The following is an 18,071-nucleotide window of genomic DNA, read 5'->3' on the forward strand; positions in this document are numbered from 1 at the left end:
CAATTTTCAAGTGCCAAAAATGAGCATTATTCACAAAACTATCTAGTTGGTACTGTAAATCCTCTTTAGAATTTTGAATCTGCACTATGTCAGGAAGCTTTCATGTAAATTTGTACTTTCCTGGCCCGGTGGTTGTTGAGAAGATTTTTACTATGTTTGTATGTAAAACTTTGATCCGCCATTGTGGCCCCATCCTACCCCTAAGGGTCATGCTTTTAACAAACTTGAATGAATCTGTACTATGTCAGGAAGCTTTCATGTAAATTTCAGCTTTTCTGACCCAGTGGTTCTTGAGAAGAGTATTAAATGACCCCACCCTATTTTTGCATTTTTATGATAATTTCCCCTTTGAAGGAGATATGGTCCTTCATTTGAACAAACTTGAAAGCCCTTCACCCAATGATGCTTTTTGCCAAGTTTAATAGAAATTGGTCCAGTGGTTCTGAAGAAGTCGAAGATGTAAAAAGTTTACAGACAGATAACAGGCGATCAGAAAAGCTCACTTGAGCTTTCAGCTCAGGTGAGCTAATAAAAAAGGGGACAGGTTTTCGCCTTGTCTAACTCCTTTAGTACATGGAAAACTCTTTGAGAAAATATCATTTGCCTTAATACCATTGTATCGGAGTAGGTTCCAGAGAGTTTTCCTGTCCAGGCTATCGAAATCCTTCTCATTATCCACAAAGTTGATATAGAGCGGCGAATTATATTCCAAGGACTGCTCAATGATTCTGCATTAACACCATCAGCAGCGAACCAGTCAAGATGGAAGAAGAGATACTAGAAAAGGCGGAGTCTTTCACATACTTTTGAAGTGTCATCGACAAACTGGGTGGAACCGATGCTGATGTGAGAGCTAGATTAGGAAAAGCCAGAGCAGCATTCCTACAACCGAAGAACAGCTCTTCTCTACGGAGCTGAAAACTGAATGACAACAGTCAAAAGGGTCCAGACCTTTATAAATTCTTGTCTGAGAAGGATGCTCCAAATCCGCTGGCCGAAAACTATCAGCAACAAAGACCATTGGCAACAAACCAACCAACTCCCTGCAGAGGACGAGATTTTAGGGCGACGCTGGAGGTGGATTAGGCACACACTCTGTAAACCAGCGTCAAACATTACAAGACAAACGCCGGCCTGGAATTCCCAAGGAAAGAGAAACAGAGGCCGGCCGAAAAACACTGACGCGACGAGTTCTCGATGCCGACACCAAGAAAATGGAATATAACTGGACACTGATTGAACGGAAGACCCAGGGTAGAGACACCTGGAGATCTCTTGTCGGTGGCCTTTGTCCCAGGAGGGGTAGCAGGCATAAGTAATACCATTGTACATATTTGCAATAACATAACTGAATCATTTTCCATTGACTGAATTATTCAAAATTTTGAAGAGGCACCGAGGATACTAGGTTATTAATATGACTAATCATGGCCCTGGAGATAAAGATTTTAAAGTTTTACCTTTTATATTCCAATATAAAAGTTTGATCTTCTATCGTGGGGGCCAACCTACCTACTGCAATCATGAACTTGAATCTGCATTACCCAAGGATGCTTGCACATGAATATGTCATATCAAGGCCCTGTTGATTTCAAAAGATTTTTTCCCTATATTTTTCGACCCAGTGGTTCTTGAGATGGTTTTTAAGACAGAACCATAATTTCTCGAGTTTATCCTCTTTGTAAAGGGTACGACACTACATGTATATTTGAAATCCCCTTTAGCCAAATATGGTTTATGGGAAGTTTAGTTGAAATTGGCTGAATGGTTCTGAAGAAGCAAAAACCTGTGTAAAGTATTGAGACAGAGGGATCAGAAGGTGATCAGAAAAGCTAAGAATGGGATTTTGTTTTTCAAGAGCAATTTTTCACAAAAGCCCTTGGTTTAATGGGTGAAATTGACAAATTACGTGACATGTTCACTTTTCATTTCTTAATACATGCAATACCAATCGTTGTTGATTTCAGACAGTCCTGCTTCCATGTCAAGTTTTTCACGAGTCTTAACATCAGTCTAGGAAGACAAAACTTTCCACTTGGGAAGTGCAACACTTTTAGGGAAAATAACTTCGGACAAGCAATGTCCTCCTTCATTTCTCAAGATGTAAAACTTATACGGTACCAATTTTGATGCACCAGATGCGCATTTCGACAAATAATGTCTCCTCAGTGATGCTCAACCGAAATCCGAAATAACTATGAAGTTTTAGAGCTCAATACAGCCAAAACCAGCGTTCCAAAAAAGTGGAGCCAAATTCGTCCAAGGATAAGACCTATGCATGAGGGAGATAATCCTTAATTTAGAGATATAGAGACAGTTTACATTTATCATACAATGTTCACCATATTGGTGGTACAAAGTTCAACCTGTTTCTGATCATGAACCTCTCTCATTTCTTTCTCTTATGCTCAAACTCCTGATTAATTTGGATCCTGTATACTGACCCAATCAAAAATATAAAACATAATAAAGTAAATAAAGCATGGTAACGAGAAAGCAATATATTATGATTTTAATATGCTAAAAAGTAAAATTTGCACAAACCTTAAAATGTTCATTTCTTTAACATTGTACCTATATTAACAACAATAGTAAGCACTTATATTTTCCTTGGCAACACAAAGAAACAGATCTAGGAACCAGCCCACCATTACATCTGGTAACCAAGACAACAGTCAACAAACTTGTTATCTGATGGGTCATTCCTGAGGTACTTCTATGTGTATGTATAACAGAAATGAGTATATTACTCTCCTGTACCGTGAGGAAACCAACATCTCAAAACAAAAAAGCTAAACATTGCAACATATATGTCTATTAGGACATTGCCACAGATTTATTGAAGAAATGCATGAAATGTGTCTTTCTGCTAAATCAAAGAAAAATATGAATTGATGAATTTCTACTACTTGTAACATAAATAAACTCTACTTAAAGTAGTCTAGTTCATATTTAATGATAAGAATTTCACTTCTATGAAAGAATTCTAGTTAAGAGCAACAAATTGCACTTATATGTAATATGACAAGAGTTGTCTTTTCTTACACTGGTAACACCACCAACTGCAGTATAACTTGCATTAGATGCAGCAAAAGCCTCTATCATGATGCTTTAAAATAAACAGCACACAGAATAAGCATCTCAAACATACCCCCTAAAGATGCACGTGATTTTGTTCTGTGATGATTAATTTTGCTGTAGCTTTAAACAAATGGGAAATGAACTTTCATTGCATATATTAGCAATTTATCGTCAACATTTATTTTCACTTTCTCTTTGAAAGTTGTTAATCAAGACAGTACAATGTATTTCTAAAAAAATGATAACAACAGCCTTGAGCCAAAACAAAAGACAACACAGTAAAAACAAGACAGGTTTTAACGTAATGTATAATATATTCAGAAAAATGACAACATACCCCATGGTCAACACAAGGCTCCTGTGTATAATGTATATATAGATAAGCACTCTATACAACACATGTATAGTCAGTATAGAATATATATTAAGCATGGCACATAAAAAGTAGTACTGAAGATGTAGTATTTTCAATACGGAAAAACAACGGATGAGTTTCTACAACTAGTAAATGCTATATGAAATTCTATTTACAATATATGGAAAAAACATTGAAGTGCATGGCATTTGTCTATGTTGATTCAGTGAAGAAGTGCTTTCCAGAGAATAAAATGTTTCTGTGTAGATGTATTCATACACTACCTGCTGGAACAATTTCATAAACCTTACAATGAAGAAAAAAAAAAAGACCAAAAAAAATCTACATGAAATTAACAATAAAGAAAAGCCTAACAGGACTAATTTCAACCCATCTCTACATATGCAACTCCTATGGTGATGTGTTTACAGCTAAAATATATAATGGATGGTCACCCACTGATAAATTCTATTCATTTGAATGATAAATCTAATTATATCTATTATAAATTGGAATTGAACTTAACAAGTTTTGAAATAATTTAATGATTAATAAATATACCATACAGCATATACATTTACTTATAAAATAGGCAAATCGTAAACATTTGCCAAAATCTCGCCTACTTGACTGACTTTGGGTCATGTGTCGCTGTTTGAAACTACACTTTCATTTTACTTTGAAATGATATATTTTATGAAAATGTTATTATATTTCAATTGTGTTGTTGCTAGGGTTTAGAAGGTTTGAACTTTACATCTTTGATTATCAAAATAGTAAATGTAATTTAAATCAAAACAATGTGCATTTCTGCCAAAGTACCATGGTTTGCGAGATAATACAAGATTTGAGGAATTGCGATCTCTGATATTACTGACAGAATGTACAGAAAATCATTTTCTAAATCTGAAAATAGAAAATTTCTTCTAAATTGAGTAAATCAATCTGAAAATACATGATGTTAAACATTTCCACAAAATCTGGGTAAAAATATATCCCCAGCGAAAATCTCTGAATGAAAAATGTCTATGGACAGACAGGATGATTCCATTATACCCCCTCCCCAAAACTTTGTGTGGGGTGTAAAAAAAATTGCTGTAATATGTACACATACATCACATCTTTTTATGATACCAATATGCAAAATATATTCAAACTTTAATCTGTACAGAGCCATTTTCACAGACATATCACAGCCAAAGGTCATCAAGGACCTAGAATTTCCCAGATCTATTTCACCTCCAGCCAACCAAAATTTTTTAAGATATTTAAAATTGACCATTAGGAAAACAATCCTTAGCTCATCAATATTTTGCATTAGGTACAACATGGTATGGTATATTACCCAAAAATACAAAACAATGTTGTTTTTCATCTAGTTCAGACAATATGACTTTGAAGTTTTCTTAACATTTCTTCCAATATTTTGAATGTTTGTTGGACTGGATATAAGACTGAAGTACAGAGATGATATGCAAGTAAAAAACAACACTGCCTGTCGAGTACATCTAGGACATATTATGCATCATTTCAAGCATGTCATCGAAAGAGACATTGCTCATATCATCATTTTGGCATTCTTACATAGTCTACATGTAAACTACACACGTGCATAGATGAAGGGATCCGAGAAGACTCCTTTTGATAACAACAATGAAAAGAAACTTTTAAGTAGCCAACTGTCATTATGTTACATGTATTCTTAAATTGCACCCCAAACATTTGTCTTTTTTAAAATCTAATCCTCAGAGTTATTTCCTTTAAACAATAAACTAATAACGAGTTGTTGGAAGACACTGTAGCTCACCGGGAAGCATGGCTCTACTTATCTCAATCCTCCTTGGATAAAGATGAAGCCAAGATTAAGATCTTTGAAAAGTAAGTCAAAGTCCAAGGTAAAGTTTACAAATTTTGGTACCAAATGAAAGGCCTAGTCATGAGGCATCTATATTTAAAATATCAATGTCCTATCCCCCTTGGTTCAAAAGATAAAGCCCAAGTTAAAATTTTCCCCATAAAGTGTGAAGCAGATACCAACTTCAAGGTCATGACAATAGCTCTCCAAACACGTCCCGGCGAGCTAAAATGTGCTCCATTTTGAAATACTGTAATAGTGGTTATTTACGCTGGGGGTTAAGTACGCGTTTTTCTGTGTCAAACATTATGCGTGGAGGAAAAATATACGGTAACTGAATATATATATTATATCAAATATTTATAACTATACACATGGGGGAAATTTACGCGCTTACTACGTGACCGCATAAATTCCCCCCCATGCATAAATAACCACTTTTACAGTCTATAAAAACTGATTCAAAATGAAAATCACCACACAATGAGTCACAGAATGTCTTCTATGATAATGTTCATCATTAAAGTAAAGTCTCCAAGAACCATTACCCTATAACACAAATCTAATAAAGACCAGTTTTCTCTCCTTATTCAACTTCATTCAGAGTTGTGACACACAAGATTCCGATTTCTTCTCAATATCTACAGCCTTTGAATTCTGCTATCTCACTCGATTCTTTTTACTTGTCTTTCCTCTACTGTTGATACTGCTGGCGGTTATTTGTCCTAAATCAGCCAAGGCCTCTTTTATTGCAGCCTCAAGATTTGAATTCATCTTCCTTCCTCTGAATAAAAACAAGTATATGTAACACAGGAACTGACATTCTGCAGAACAAGCCTCATGGCAGGGAGACAACTGAGTAAGGAACCTCTTTTTTGGAGGCTGATCTTCAAATTGGGGATCACTAAAGGAGTCTTGCCTTCTGATTTTAGGACGTTAAAGCTGGTTTTGTGGTTGTACATTGAATTTTACTGGTGACACTATAGCAAAGCCATTATAAAGGATGTTGGTGACCTTTTAACTATCATTAATGCTATAAAATCTCAAGACGTAGGCTACTAGTTCTAATCTTAATGCCCTAAAATCTCAAGACGTACGCTACTTGTTCTAATCTTAAATGCATCTCTCTGTACTGATGTTTGACTAAAAGCTATTGATTGTTTCAATAAGGCAATAACTTTGGTGATGTAAAAAAGTCTGGAAAACTAACTACAGGGTTAAAAATTACCACTTGCCCACTCGCATTGGCAACTAAACTTTGCTTGTGGGGAACCAAAATTTCCGTTCTCATCGCCCACTTGGTGACCGTAATTGTCCGATGAACATTTTTCTTTCCGACCCATCTGAGTCCTAATATAAATGAAGTTCAATTTCCGTTTGAGATTTTGCCACTTTGCAAGACATTCCTGATGTATCAAACCTTCCAAAACGTAAACCAGAAGAAGTTGAACAACATAAGGGTTACTTCAAATGAAAGGAAAGCGTCTGTTTTTCAAAGTGGAAAAAAAAGGGGAGAATATGGCTCGATGACGGCGAAATGGGGATGGCATGTGCTGTGTATACAAAACACGACACGAAAGGTCCAATCATTATGACAGCTTCCCCGAGTTATAAACTTGACAGCGTTGTGACGCTGAGAACTTTTGAAATCACATAAAAAATTTGAAGGGTGTGTTGAAGTCAGACGCCGCAAAGATCGTGAAATCCATGAACTTTGATATTTTTGCTATGATAATGAAATGAGAGAGAGGGAGAGAGAGAAAGAGAGGTGTTTGAAACAATTACGGAAATGGAAACAGAATTTGAATATTGATATTCTAATTTTTTAATTAAATTGTAATGTGACCTGATGTTTCTTTTTTCTTGTAAAAAAAAACATATTATTCAATTTCATATGTGTGGGCTACTAAAATTTCATGTGGGCTAAAAAGATTTTTTATTCAGGGGCCCACTTGGCCCCAAAGGTATTTAGTCAAAGTTGGAACCCTGAACTTTGACGGAATGACAGAATGGTGCAGTGACCGACAAAAGGGGATAACATTGCATGCCCCGCTCACTTCATGGCGGGGGCATACAATGTGAAATACTGACACCTGGACATTGTTCACCATATTACATGTTAATTATAAGTTAAGTTCACCTGAATCACATCTTGGTTAAATAGCAGAAGAATCTAAAGTAAATACATTACTTCCTGTTTTTTTGCCTTTGGTGAGCCTTCAGTCCATCCACCAGGGATTTCAATTTGTCCTGCTCCACCTGGGTAAAGGTGTGATCACCGTACCATTTGACCCAGATCTGAAATATACATACATGCACATTGCTTATCAATTTCTGCATTCTACAAGCTAAATTTCTTGCATATCACTAGTTGCATTAATAAGAACTAATGGTGTTAAAGAAATCAGATCACCCTATGAAAATTGAATTCAAGTCAGCATTCTAAACTGTACTATCATATGATAGAGCATCACAATATTTAATACATGTAGAACAGCAAATATTGGATTTTGGCCAAACAAGATAAAGGACATGTATTAGGAGAGAGAGACTTTAAAATCATATCAATCTATTTACCAGCAGGAACCTGTGGTTTCCAATACTTAAACCTTACTCATACCTTTCCCATTTCCAGTGGTTCCGGGTCTATGACTTCACATGGTGGTACCACCTTCCCAGGCCAGGAAGGAAACCCCCTGATTTGTCCCCAAATCAGGTCTCCTTCAATGAAAGTCACCCCTCCGTTAATACCTTTAGGTAAGTTGGTATCCTCTAAAATGAACAACAACTGCTCGTCATATACATATTGTACCACGAATAAAATTTTTCAAATGAAACAAAAATGTGTTCATAAAATGCTATGGCCCCCTTGCATGGCCATTGTTTGATGGGAATATTTTATGAAGCATTGTGAAAATGAGTTGGACATGTTTCCTGACTACAAGATGCAAATCTTTCCTGATCCATCTGATGGTTGAAGGGGAGTAACCATGCCAACAGATGGACATTCAGGGACCTAGACGTCCGGAATAATCCAAACGAATACTGTAAACTAATTTTTTCCCCCACAGATCACTAATGGTACAAGAATATGCATATTACAGTTATACTCATGAATCATTAATAAATGGTAAATGAGTTTGCATTAAGTTATATTTCAGAGTAAGCCTACATATGCTCCTAAAGATTTAACATAATGATTGCTTCGCAGTGAGAAATATTTATCTGAAAGTGGTGCTTGCGAATCTCACAAATACTTCTTGGATACAATAACAGTTTGTTTATAGTGTGCACACAGGCATTCACAAAATAAAATAGCAAAATACCATAAAATTATTTAAAATTTACAGTTCATTATACCTTCTCGCCTAGCAGTTTAAAATTTACAGTTCATTGTACCTTCTCGCCTAGCAATTTAAAATTTACAGTTCATTATACCTTCTCGCCTAGCAGTTTAAAATTTACAGTTCATTATACCTTCTCGCCTAGCAATTTAAAATTTACAGTTCATTATACCTTCTCGCCTAGCAGTTTAAAATTTACAGTTCATTATACCTTCTCGCCTAGCAGTTTGGGAATCAGTCATGGATTCTGCTATGTTTTTGGAATGCTTTGTACTGCTGGTCACCCATGGGGTATCAAAGGACTGTTTACCGCAGTTCTCCCCCGTCTGACTGGAGTCCGGTACACACACACAGTCATCGCTAATGAAAACATTCTGTTCCTTGTAACTAATGACTTTCTTTTCAGTGTCTTCATCATTTTTCTTCTCGAAAGCACATTCTACTTCTGCAACACTCTCTCTTTTGTTACGTTTTAACCTCTCTTTACCAAACGTTTCGGTGATTATGCTAGTGTCAGAATCGGTTTCATTTGGATGCACTGTTTCTATCTTTGTCTCTGTGCTACTGTTAATTCTCATATCACCTCCATCTGTACACTGTTGTGAATATTGTTCATCATATTTCTTTGAGAATCTCGTGGAAACACTGTCACTTTCTTGTTCCATACTTGAATGCTGGGTATCTGAACTCTCCATATCTTCATCTACCACAGCCATATTTTCTAGTGCTGCTTGTTGCCTCTCAGACTCCTTCTCTGAAGATACTTCAGAGTCCACATACATCTCAGTGTCTGACCTCTTGACCTCTGTTTCTGCACTCTGTGATGCCTCACTTTCAGTGCTGTCCACATTTTCTGATTCAGTATTTCCAGCATGTGTACTTGTAACCTCTGAACTCAATTCTAAGTTGGGGTCTTCATCATTTTCCTGACTCTGTAAGGGAGGCGATTGTGTTGTGGTGGAGACATCATTGACCATGGTGACCATCGACAATGCATTGCTGTCCTTCCTGTCCACCTCCATTTGGAAATGTGGAGGAAGCTTACTCCCGTCATTAGCACTAAACTGGCTAATCAGAGACTGCATGCCCTGAAGTTGCTGAATTTGTTGCAGAAGCTGCTGCTGCAGTTGCAGAGTTTGTAGCTGCATGGCAGTTAAGTTGCTCCCTGTTGTGAGGTTGTTCCAAACTTGTTGTGCATTAAACATGGGTGCTAAATTTGTCTGAAGCTGTGATAGGACAGAATTGATGTCAGCTGCTCCATTTTTCTGGCCATTGCCAAACACTTGAACAAGAGGCATTTGGAGGTTTGGTAAGACCAGTAGTTGACCTGGAGGGTTCTGTATTCCTGGCTGCAGATTGCCCTGAGAGAGATCACAGGACTGCGTTGGTAATGCCTGCTTTATCTGATTCGTATCCATATTGATAAATTGCCCCAAAGGTTTGATGCAAACATTAGAGTTATTTCCCACAATTTGCTGATTTCCAACTCCACTAAAGTTAAAGTTAGCAGGCATGCATTGATCTGGTGCATAAGTCAGGTTTCCTGGCATCATCAGGGAGGAAGGATTCATCACTGGGTTAAACACTGAATTATTCTGTGCACAGTTCAAAGCTGGATTTGGAAACATAACAGCATTTTGATTAATATTTCCAACAGCAGACAGGAATGGTGAATTCTGATTGTTCATGATTGAAGTTGCCTGTGTGTTGATAATTGGTGTAGTCTGCGTGTGTATAATTGGTGTAGTCTGAGTTGTAAGTATTGATGTGGCCTGGGTGTAAATAATAGGAGTTTGCTGGGTTCCTGCAAGCTGAGCACTTTGAGTGTGCACCACAGTAGGTTGTGATACTGCTATATGGCCAGACTGGGAACTCACTACACCAGGCTGATGAGAAAACAATTGTGCAGACACAATAGGTGTCGTTTGTGTACTAAGCAGTGGTGCATTATGGGAATTTAGGATCTGTGATGTTTGCTGGGTAGTATTCATAACAGTGAGGACATTTGAGACTGCTATACTAATTTGTGGTTGTGATCCCGGTTGCAACATTACACTTGGGATTTGGGAATCCACAGAAAATGTAGAATTTGTATTTGCTACTTTTACACCTCCAGGATTTGCGTTACTATGCTGAGACTCTGGTAAAGTTTCTGACAAAGGTGAAGAGACTACTGTTGCATTTTGGGCAAGAAGTTTCAGTGCCTCCTGTTCACTTGTTACTATGGCTCCAGGTTTATCCATAAAAGTCTTCTGAAATGATGAAAGCAATTGTTGGGTTACTTGAATGCTATTCAGTTCTGTTGGCAGTACAGTCTTTTGTGCCATTTGAGCTCGAGCTGCTGCAGACAACATTTTGCTGGCAGGAAACTGATTAGAAATATTATAACCTAATAACTGTTGTATAGTGCTGAAATTGGGTAATACTGTCCCATCACTCTGCTTAGAATTATTATTGCTTGGCGTCTGCATTGGCAAAGTTTGAAGATTTGCTATATCTGATGTTTTGGTGGTATCCGACACTTTGACTTCTACCTTGGGAATCTCCGTTTTTCCAGTGTGATGAACAATGGAAGTTGGCATCATAGTCTCTGCTAAACACTCTCCATTGGAGTCACTTGGCGACAGCGAATGGCACCGGTCTTCAGTGAAAGTGTTATCACTCATGGACAAAGCTCTCATGGTAGTGTCCGAGATCGAGATACTTAGATCAGGTCTCTCAGGTTGCGAAGTGTGAACCACCACATTAGCACTAATGTCAAGATTGTCGCTGGCATTTCCAAATGTGGGTGAAGATGGAATAGGATAAGCACCGGAAACTCTTGGTGTGCTGGGGTTGTCTTTGGAATCCCGGGAACCAGAAGCTAGAGAGCTCTTAGACATAATTGTCTGATCAGATAGAAACCCTGTGGTATTTTCAAGAAACTGACTGGAGGGAGAAGAACATTTGACCTTGGGTATGGGTCCATGCCCTTGATCTTTGAGCACACTCACATCCACATTTGGGGGTGGAGTGTTGCTCTCAAACACTGATGTAGTTTTCTTTTTATCTTTCTTCACTCGTGGTTTTTTGGATCTTGTTTTCTTCTTTTCTGACCATGAAGCGGGATCAATGAGGTCTGACAGTGCAGGATTTGTGAATCTATACATTGAAGGTTTGGTGTAGGGCATGGGATAGGAAGAGTTACCTCTCTTGTCCATGTACGGTATTCCAAAGCCAACATGTGAAAACATGTTAAAACTCTGGGGTCCTATGGGAGGGCTTCCTAATGGAGGGAGATTTCCAACTTGTTGGGAGTGAATATTCCCTGTGCTGTAGTATGCTGGAGACTGAATAGGTAACTGAATACTGCTGCTTTTTGCATTCATTGCATCAGTCATTGTTTGTGTATATGTCTCGGGTAAAATACCAGCTGACTGCATGGAGGATAAATGCTGTGGATAAATTTGTCCTGTATCTGAAACAGCCTGTATCAGAGGCTGAACAGTGTTTGAAGGAGGTAATGTTGGAGACATTAGGCCTGACTTTGAGTTGAGAGGAGATGGCGATTTTCCCTGGTCAAGTGGGGCCTGAACACCAAGTGAACCTATACTGGAATCTTGAGAGGTTTGTCTAGCCAGAATTTCCTCCTCCGATCTCAGTCTGTCTCTCTCTGCAATCAGGTCAGCCACACGGACTCTGTCATAGGGAGTGCCAAAATTACTAGGTCGATTTCGTTTCTTCTTGGTCTTTCCTTCTGCAAATCAAATACATGCATTAAAGATGTTATCAAACAAGAGGCCACATCACTGATATAGACAGTTACATTTTATCAATCTTGCCTTGTTAATTAAAGAGTAAACAAACTCAAATTTACACTTTTATAAGTATGCTATATCAATTTGATAAATTGAACCCTTGTGCTTCTTGAGAAGATAACTTTTTCTATACAAATACCCAAATTCCATGTAAATTCTAAAAACCTCTATAACTACAAGGTCATGGCTTGAACAAACTTGAATCTTCATTAGGCCAAAAAAAAAATATGTTTGTTTCAGGTCGCCTCTGATTTTAAAAAAGGGTCGGTAGGTAGGTTTTTTTTTTTTTTTTTTTTTTAAATTTAAAAAAAAATAGAAAATTAATATGTGCCTTCGAATCAATGAAATTTTGATAGTTAAAGTTGTTATACAATGTGTTTAATAGATAAAAAATGGGTTCAGAGCACAATGTTTGATTTACACAATACACAGTATGTGATTGAGTTTTGATATATATACATTTACAATAAATGTCTTGACATTTTGGGTAATAGTTCGTACATTGATAAATTGAAATCGGAATATTGAAAAAAATTAATAGGGTCGGTGGATATATTTAGGGTCGGTAGGGCGACCTGAAACAAACATTTTCTATTTTGGCCTTATGACAATTTGTTTTTTTAAACCTCTCTCGTGGCCCTGCCATTAAACCCTGGGGCCATGGTTTCAATCACATGAGTTGACAAGCTCAAGTTAACCAACACCTAGATATTATGTAACACATTTCACTAGTTCATCCCGTTCCAGAATTCATACGAGACTGTATACTTTTTGGAAAACTAGTCTACATCCTTTTCATTGGAACAGAACTGTACAGTAAATAAATTATTGGCAATATCGTAAATTTTATCCGGTTTTTCAACTTACTGTCTGTTGACTTGGAGCTGTGGGTAACATGACTTGCCACTTCTTCGGAAGCAGTCAGTGTGGAATTGTGGGTTACAGGACTTGTCACTTCTTCGGAAGCAGTCAGTGTGGAATTGTGGAATGTAGCCATGCTGATGATTTTACGTCGATGGTTACAGAGATTCATCAGATCTTCTGACGACTTTGTTTGTTCCAGGCGCCAAGACTTCGACTCCACTGATATGTCAAAGTTAAATGTCTTATTGACTATCACCGGACACTCCAGTCCACACTTACATGTGGAGTCTGACAGTAAATATTGAGTGACCTCTTCCACTGAACACAACGACACATTACTTGGACTGAAACGAAATGAATCAGAAATGTTTCAGAATAACATCACATTAACACCGAACACAGTTATCTTTATACTTGAATCCAAGATTGGGTACCATACACACACACATAATGGTAACTTTATCATATTTACTCAAGAAATGAATTTTATTTTTGAAAATACATGAGGGTTAAAGCCAGCATACTTCATGAAGCTTGCTACGTGCTGCCGTGAAGTGCGGCAGTTCATACCCTCGTGCTGTGGTGAAGTGCTGCAGGTCATACCCTCGACATGTATTTTCAATTCTGCAATGATTATCAACTTCTTATATATTGATATTTTACTTCCATTTCTGTCAGAATTCTCAGTGATAACACTTTGTAGCTCCGATGTGTTAATTTCCCCATATACACAACTGGATGCAAATTTTCACTTGCATGCAAATGAATGGCATCAGTGGGCGGGGACTGTGGAAATCAATGTGGAATTACATGTGTAATTCTATTGCTATTGGGCAGTATTTTTGATTATGTCGATTTTATATTTTCATTTCAAATATATATTTAAGGAATCACTGTCTAGTTTATTGGGTACCTGAGGTGATCAACTATAATGAAAAATATGATAATCTAGGCAGTGACAATTCCGTTATGCAAATTTTCACTTTTTCCACTGCAGTTAAATCACCTCATACCAAATGAACTTAACAGACAGATTTCTGACTAGATAAAATGGACATAAATTGTACAGTTACTGTAATTATGGTTACTAACCATGCTAGCGAAGTTCTATATATATTCAACAATATAACTGTACTTTGAAGATGTGATTCTGATAATCAGGAGGAGATAACCTACATACACTTTGTCGAATAAATATACATACATTATATATAATTATTATATCATATATATATATATATATATATACATCATAAACTAGAGGTTCAGGAGAACACACATATTGCCTACAGGTATTGGTATGTGAGGGCATGTTCATTGTATTTTTGCAAGTTACTTTGTTCATCAATTGAAATGTGTTGATAAAATATAATGACTGAATAGAGAGGATCTCCTATATATCTAATATCAAGTCACAGGTATCACACTGATGTATCATATACCCATGTATTCAAGTTTAAATGTAGACTAACGAATTCACTAAAATTTAAAATGTAGCCAATTTGATATTTAAATACACAGATTTGACATACCTGGTATACATGTATCTTCTGTTTTTATGTATTCACATACATGTTTTTTCTTTGTAAATGCTAACTGTTCTTATTGATAAATGGCTTTAAAACCACAAATTATAGCCCTGCATATGTGAGCATATAATATCATGATGTAAAACGATGTTCTATGTGAGCTCATTTGTTGTAATAAACTATCTATACACAGCTTGTCATTACATTCCATATCTGTTCAGTGTGCAATATATTGGCCACATTATCAATGTAAACAGGATCAAGTGAGTAAAAAATTTTAATTGTCAGTATTTTGAGACTTGAGGTTGATAAAGGTTACACAAATATCACCACAACATAGAAAAATTCACATAGCCAGACAAATATGGTTGGAGTATGTATCCTGGACTACTTTTAAACCTATCTGTATTAATGTGCCCATTTAGGGGCGAGATCAAAAGTTCAATGTCTGACAAAAAACTAAATTCACATAGTTTTCACCAAGACCCCCCACCCCCCTTGAAAACTAGTTATGATGAATGTTGAAACTAATCTTTGAACAAGTAAAAACATACGAGAATACAAATAACACTCTGTATACCTTTTCTTCTGTTTATTCACAAATGAAAGTGTACATTAAAACTACTAAATGTTCATTAAAATGTAATATTATTATGTGGTTTTTAACAGTCACTTATTTTTCTTTCTTTTTTGTTTTTTCCCCAATAAAGTGTAATAGATATCGGATGACAAATGTACGGGAGGTTTTATCCCCCTCCCCCTTACTATATGAATTCAGATTTTTATCCGACATCGATCTTTTGATCTCGCCCCTTAAGAAACTGTACCCTAACCTCTTACAAGTTCCAATTAGGTTGGTTAACAAAGAATAAACATGATAAAAGTTAAAACTTCACCTTACACAGTTACAAGATGTATTAAAGGCGAGACAGACAGAAGGATACAACAGGCAGCCAGATGACACTTGTTTTGAGTGCAAATCATCATAGTGTGCTACATTTTGTTTTCAAGCGAAGTGGAGTGTCATCTCAACTGTTAGTGTGAAATGTCAAAGTAATAAAATGTGATGATGCAAAACAACTATGATCCTGAAGTGTGTATATCAAAAACAGCTGTTAGGATGGGACTCTGAATATCAAAACAGTTTCATTTTATGCTTTTTATCAAATAAATTCTCACTAAATTTTCTTGGACATCTGGATTGACAAGGCGTTCAAACTTCAAAGCAGACATCACCAATTTTGAAAGGTTTTGCTGACAGGATAAAAAGTTTTTTCATTTATATTGGACATCAACTATCTTTAAAGGTTTAACAGAGAGGACAGAAGAAGACAGAGAAGAAGGTTTTCAACAACTCTAATGTTGATGTTGGCTGTGCCTTGGTTGACAATGGTTTTCTCATTGTAAAAGTGCTAAGTTACCTTCCATTTTACGCTATCTTATGTTACTTATCCTCTCATTGCATACCTAATATATACAATAGCACCATCTTTTTTCTCTCTCTTCCAGCCCAAAGGGACCACAACCTGAGATTTTTCTTCTTTGAAAAGATTTTGAGTCTGATCTACTTTAGGATCAGATATCTGTTCTTTAACTTTGTCACTTGCAATTTCAGCATCCCCCACCACAGTTAAATGCTCCGTCACTCTTTCACTTGATTTCAAATTCGTACTCTGATCTATGCCTTTCATCAGGTCAGTCGTGTTTTGAGATATAACATCCACTGCAGGTGACAATGGTACCAAAGAGGAAGTCAAACTCTCACATGTTGAAGAAACAACATTTTCCTCAATTGACTCACAAGATTTCTGTTGAGGATATGCTTTCTGTGGAGTACTTGAGATCACATTGTAAACATTTGGACTTAACAAACACTCTGGACTGGAAAATGGAGCACAAATGCTTTGATTAATGCTGGGTTTTGGAATATAAGCACTAGTATCTATCATAGCACTACTCGGAGTTTGAACTGAATTTGCAGCTGATGACACAGGAACAGCCATACTTGGAATCTGGTGTGATAAGACATGAAATCCACTCGAAATTCTCTCTTGATTTGTGTTAAACAGTTGTTGAGGCAGATGGGTTTGTTGTTGATTAAAAGAAGGGGTTAAAAAGCAATGTCCAAAACTTGGTAGTGTGTTATTTGAAGGAACACAAACACTCTGGGCTATGTTGGGGTAAGCAGAGATATTTTGCATTCCTAATCTTGCAATATGTGGAGACTGTTGCCCTTGCATTGTCAGACAGTTAGAATAAGTGGGCTGACCTATGAACGTTCCCATAGAGGGCAGGACATTCACTGGAGAATTTACAATATCACACTGCACCGATAACCCCTCCACATTAGAGCCAGAATTACTCATCATCATTGGATTGTAAATCCCTGCACTGGCCAGTGCTGTCTGTTGGCCATACAGCCCTGAATCATGAGGCATAACATTTCGTCCTCCACCTGAAGGGTCCATTGTAGAAGCACTAGATTCGATTATCCAATACCAAGGCTCAGAAAGTTCTGCATGATGATGGTAAGCTGTAATATTAAAATAATACAACCATTACAACTATTATAAAATAATCAATTACAAGATACTCAGTCACTGCCGTTATTAACAGCTGTTACACATTACTTTTGTATAACAACTGGATGACCCAATTTCAGAAGTGAAACAGCCTGCGGTTATTTGACAGCAAAATGTAAACGCGGACTTCGTTGAAGACATTCTTAAAGTGCACAAATATTTAGTTTCAATGATAATGAAAAGATTCGCATTCCAAAAATATTGTTAGAAGTCGTAAAACTTGTACACGAATCGGCTGAAGAAACCAAAACAACAGACCACGAGACTGTGCGAGCTGACCCGTACGACAGGTGTCCCAACATCACAACTAACAGCCACAGGGAAATGATGCGACCTACCTCTTTCTAGTGAATCATTCAGTCCTATTCATGCATACTGACTTGTACTTCAATATGGTACTCTGACCTGTCTGTAATAAATGATTGATATCTAAAGTTCTATATTTTTAATCGTTTAAAATTAAAATGGCTGACTGCAATATTGCGCATGTGTTGACAAATCGTAATGCAATAGTAATATTAATGCGCGGTCGCATTTTAGAGAAAATACAAAAAGTCGTGCATTGGCGCAATTTTTTTAAACATTTTTTTTTGTGCATTAATTTGTAAGGATAACTTTCTTGTTCGAAGCAAACTCATTTAGAAATGATCTTAGTTTGCCACTG

At 36.8% G+C, this 18,071-nt stretch overlaps 1 protein-coding gene across 3 annotated transcripts; it reads right to left on the bottom strand.

Moving 5' to 3' along the window:
• Positions 1-2,497: 2,497 nt before the first annotated feature.
• On the bottom strand, positions 2,498-17,897 carry LOC125645798 (uncharacterized). 3 transcript variants are annotated; one of them, XM_056139508.1, is made up of 8 exons: positions 17,746-17,868; positions 16,293-17,358; positions 13,821-13,920; positions 13,300-13,640; positions 8,847-12,371; positions 7,912-8,063; positions 7,483-7,589; positions 2,498-6,075 (listed from the first exon to the last, which is right to left on the bottom strand). In XM_056139508.1, the coding sequence occupies exons 2-8, from the start codon at positions 16,312-16,314 to the stop codon at positions 5,952-5,954; spliced, it is 4,371 nt and encodes a 1,456-aa protein (XP_055995483.1). In that variant the 5' UTR covers positions 16,315-17,358; positions 17,746-17,868; the 3' UTR covers positions 2,498-5,951. The 3 variants fall into 3 exon arrangements, with proteins under 3 accessions (XP_055995483.1, XP_048727593.2, XP_055995482.1); XM_048871636.2 differs by lacking the exon at positions 13,821-13,920 and having other exon boundaries at positions 17,746-17,897; XM_056139507.1 differs by lacking the exons at positions 2,498-6,075; positions 7,483-7,589; positions 13,821-13,920; positions 17,746-17,868 and having other exon boundaries at positions 7,913-8,079; positions 16,293-17,293.
• Positions 17,898-18,071: the final 174 nt, after the last annotated feature.

The sequence above is a fragment of the Ostrea edulis genome, chromosome 6 (genome assembly GCF_947568905.1).
Source record: "Ostrea edulis chromosome 6, xbOstEdul1.1, whole genome shotgun sequence".
Taxonomy (NCBI): domain Eukaryota; kingdom Metazoa; phylum Mollusca; class Bivalvia; order Ostreida; family Ostreidae; genus Ostrea; species Ostrea edulis.

Bases quoted from the DNA above. Each gene is read 5' to 3' on its own strand.
- LOC125645798 (XM_048871636.2), bottom strand. From the start codon at position 17,293: ATGGACCCTTCAGGTGGAGGACGAAATGTTATGCCTCATGATTCAGGG. The intron at 12,372-13,299 runs GTAAGTTGAAAA...TTTGATTTGCAG, and splicing joins CAGCTCCAAGTCAACAGACA to AAGGAAAGACCAAGAAGAAA. The intron at 8,064-8,846 runs GTATAATGAACT...TGTTCATTTTAG, and splicing joins CCAAACTGCTAGGCGAGAAG to AGGATACCAACTTACCTAAA.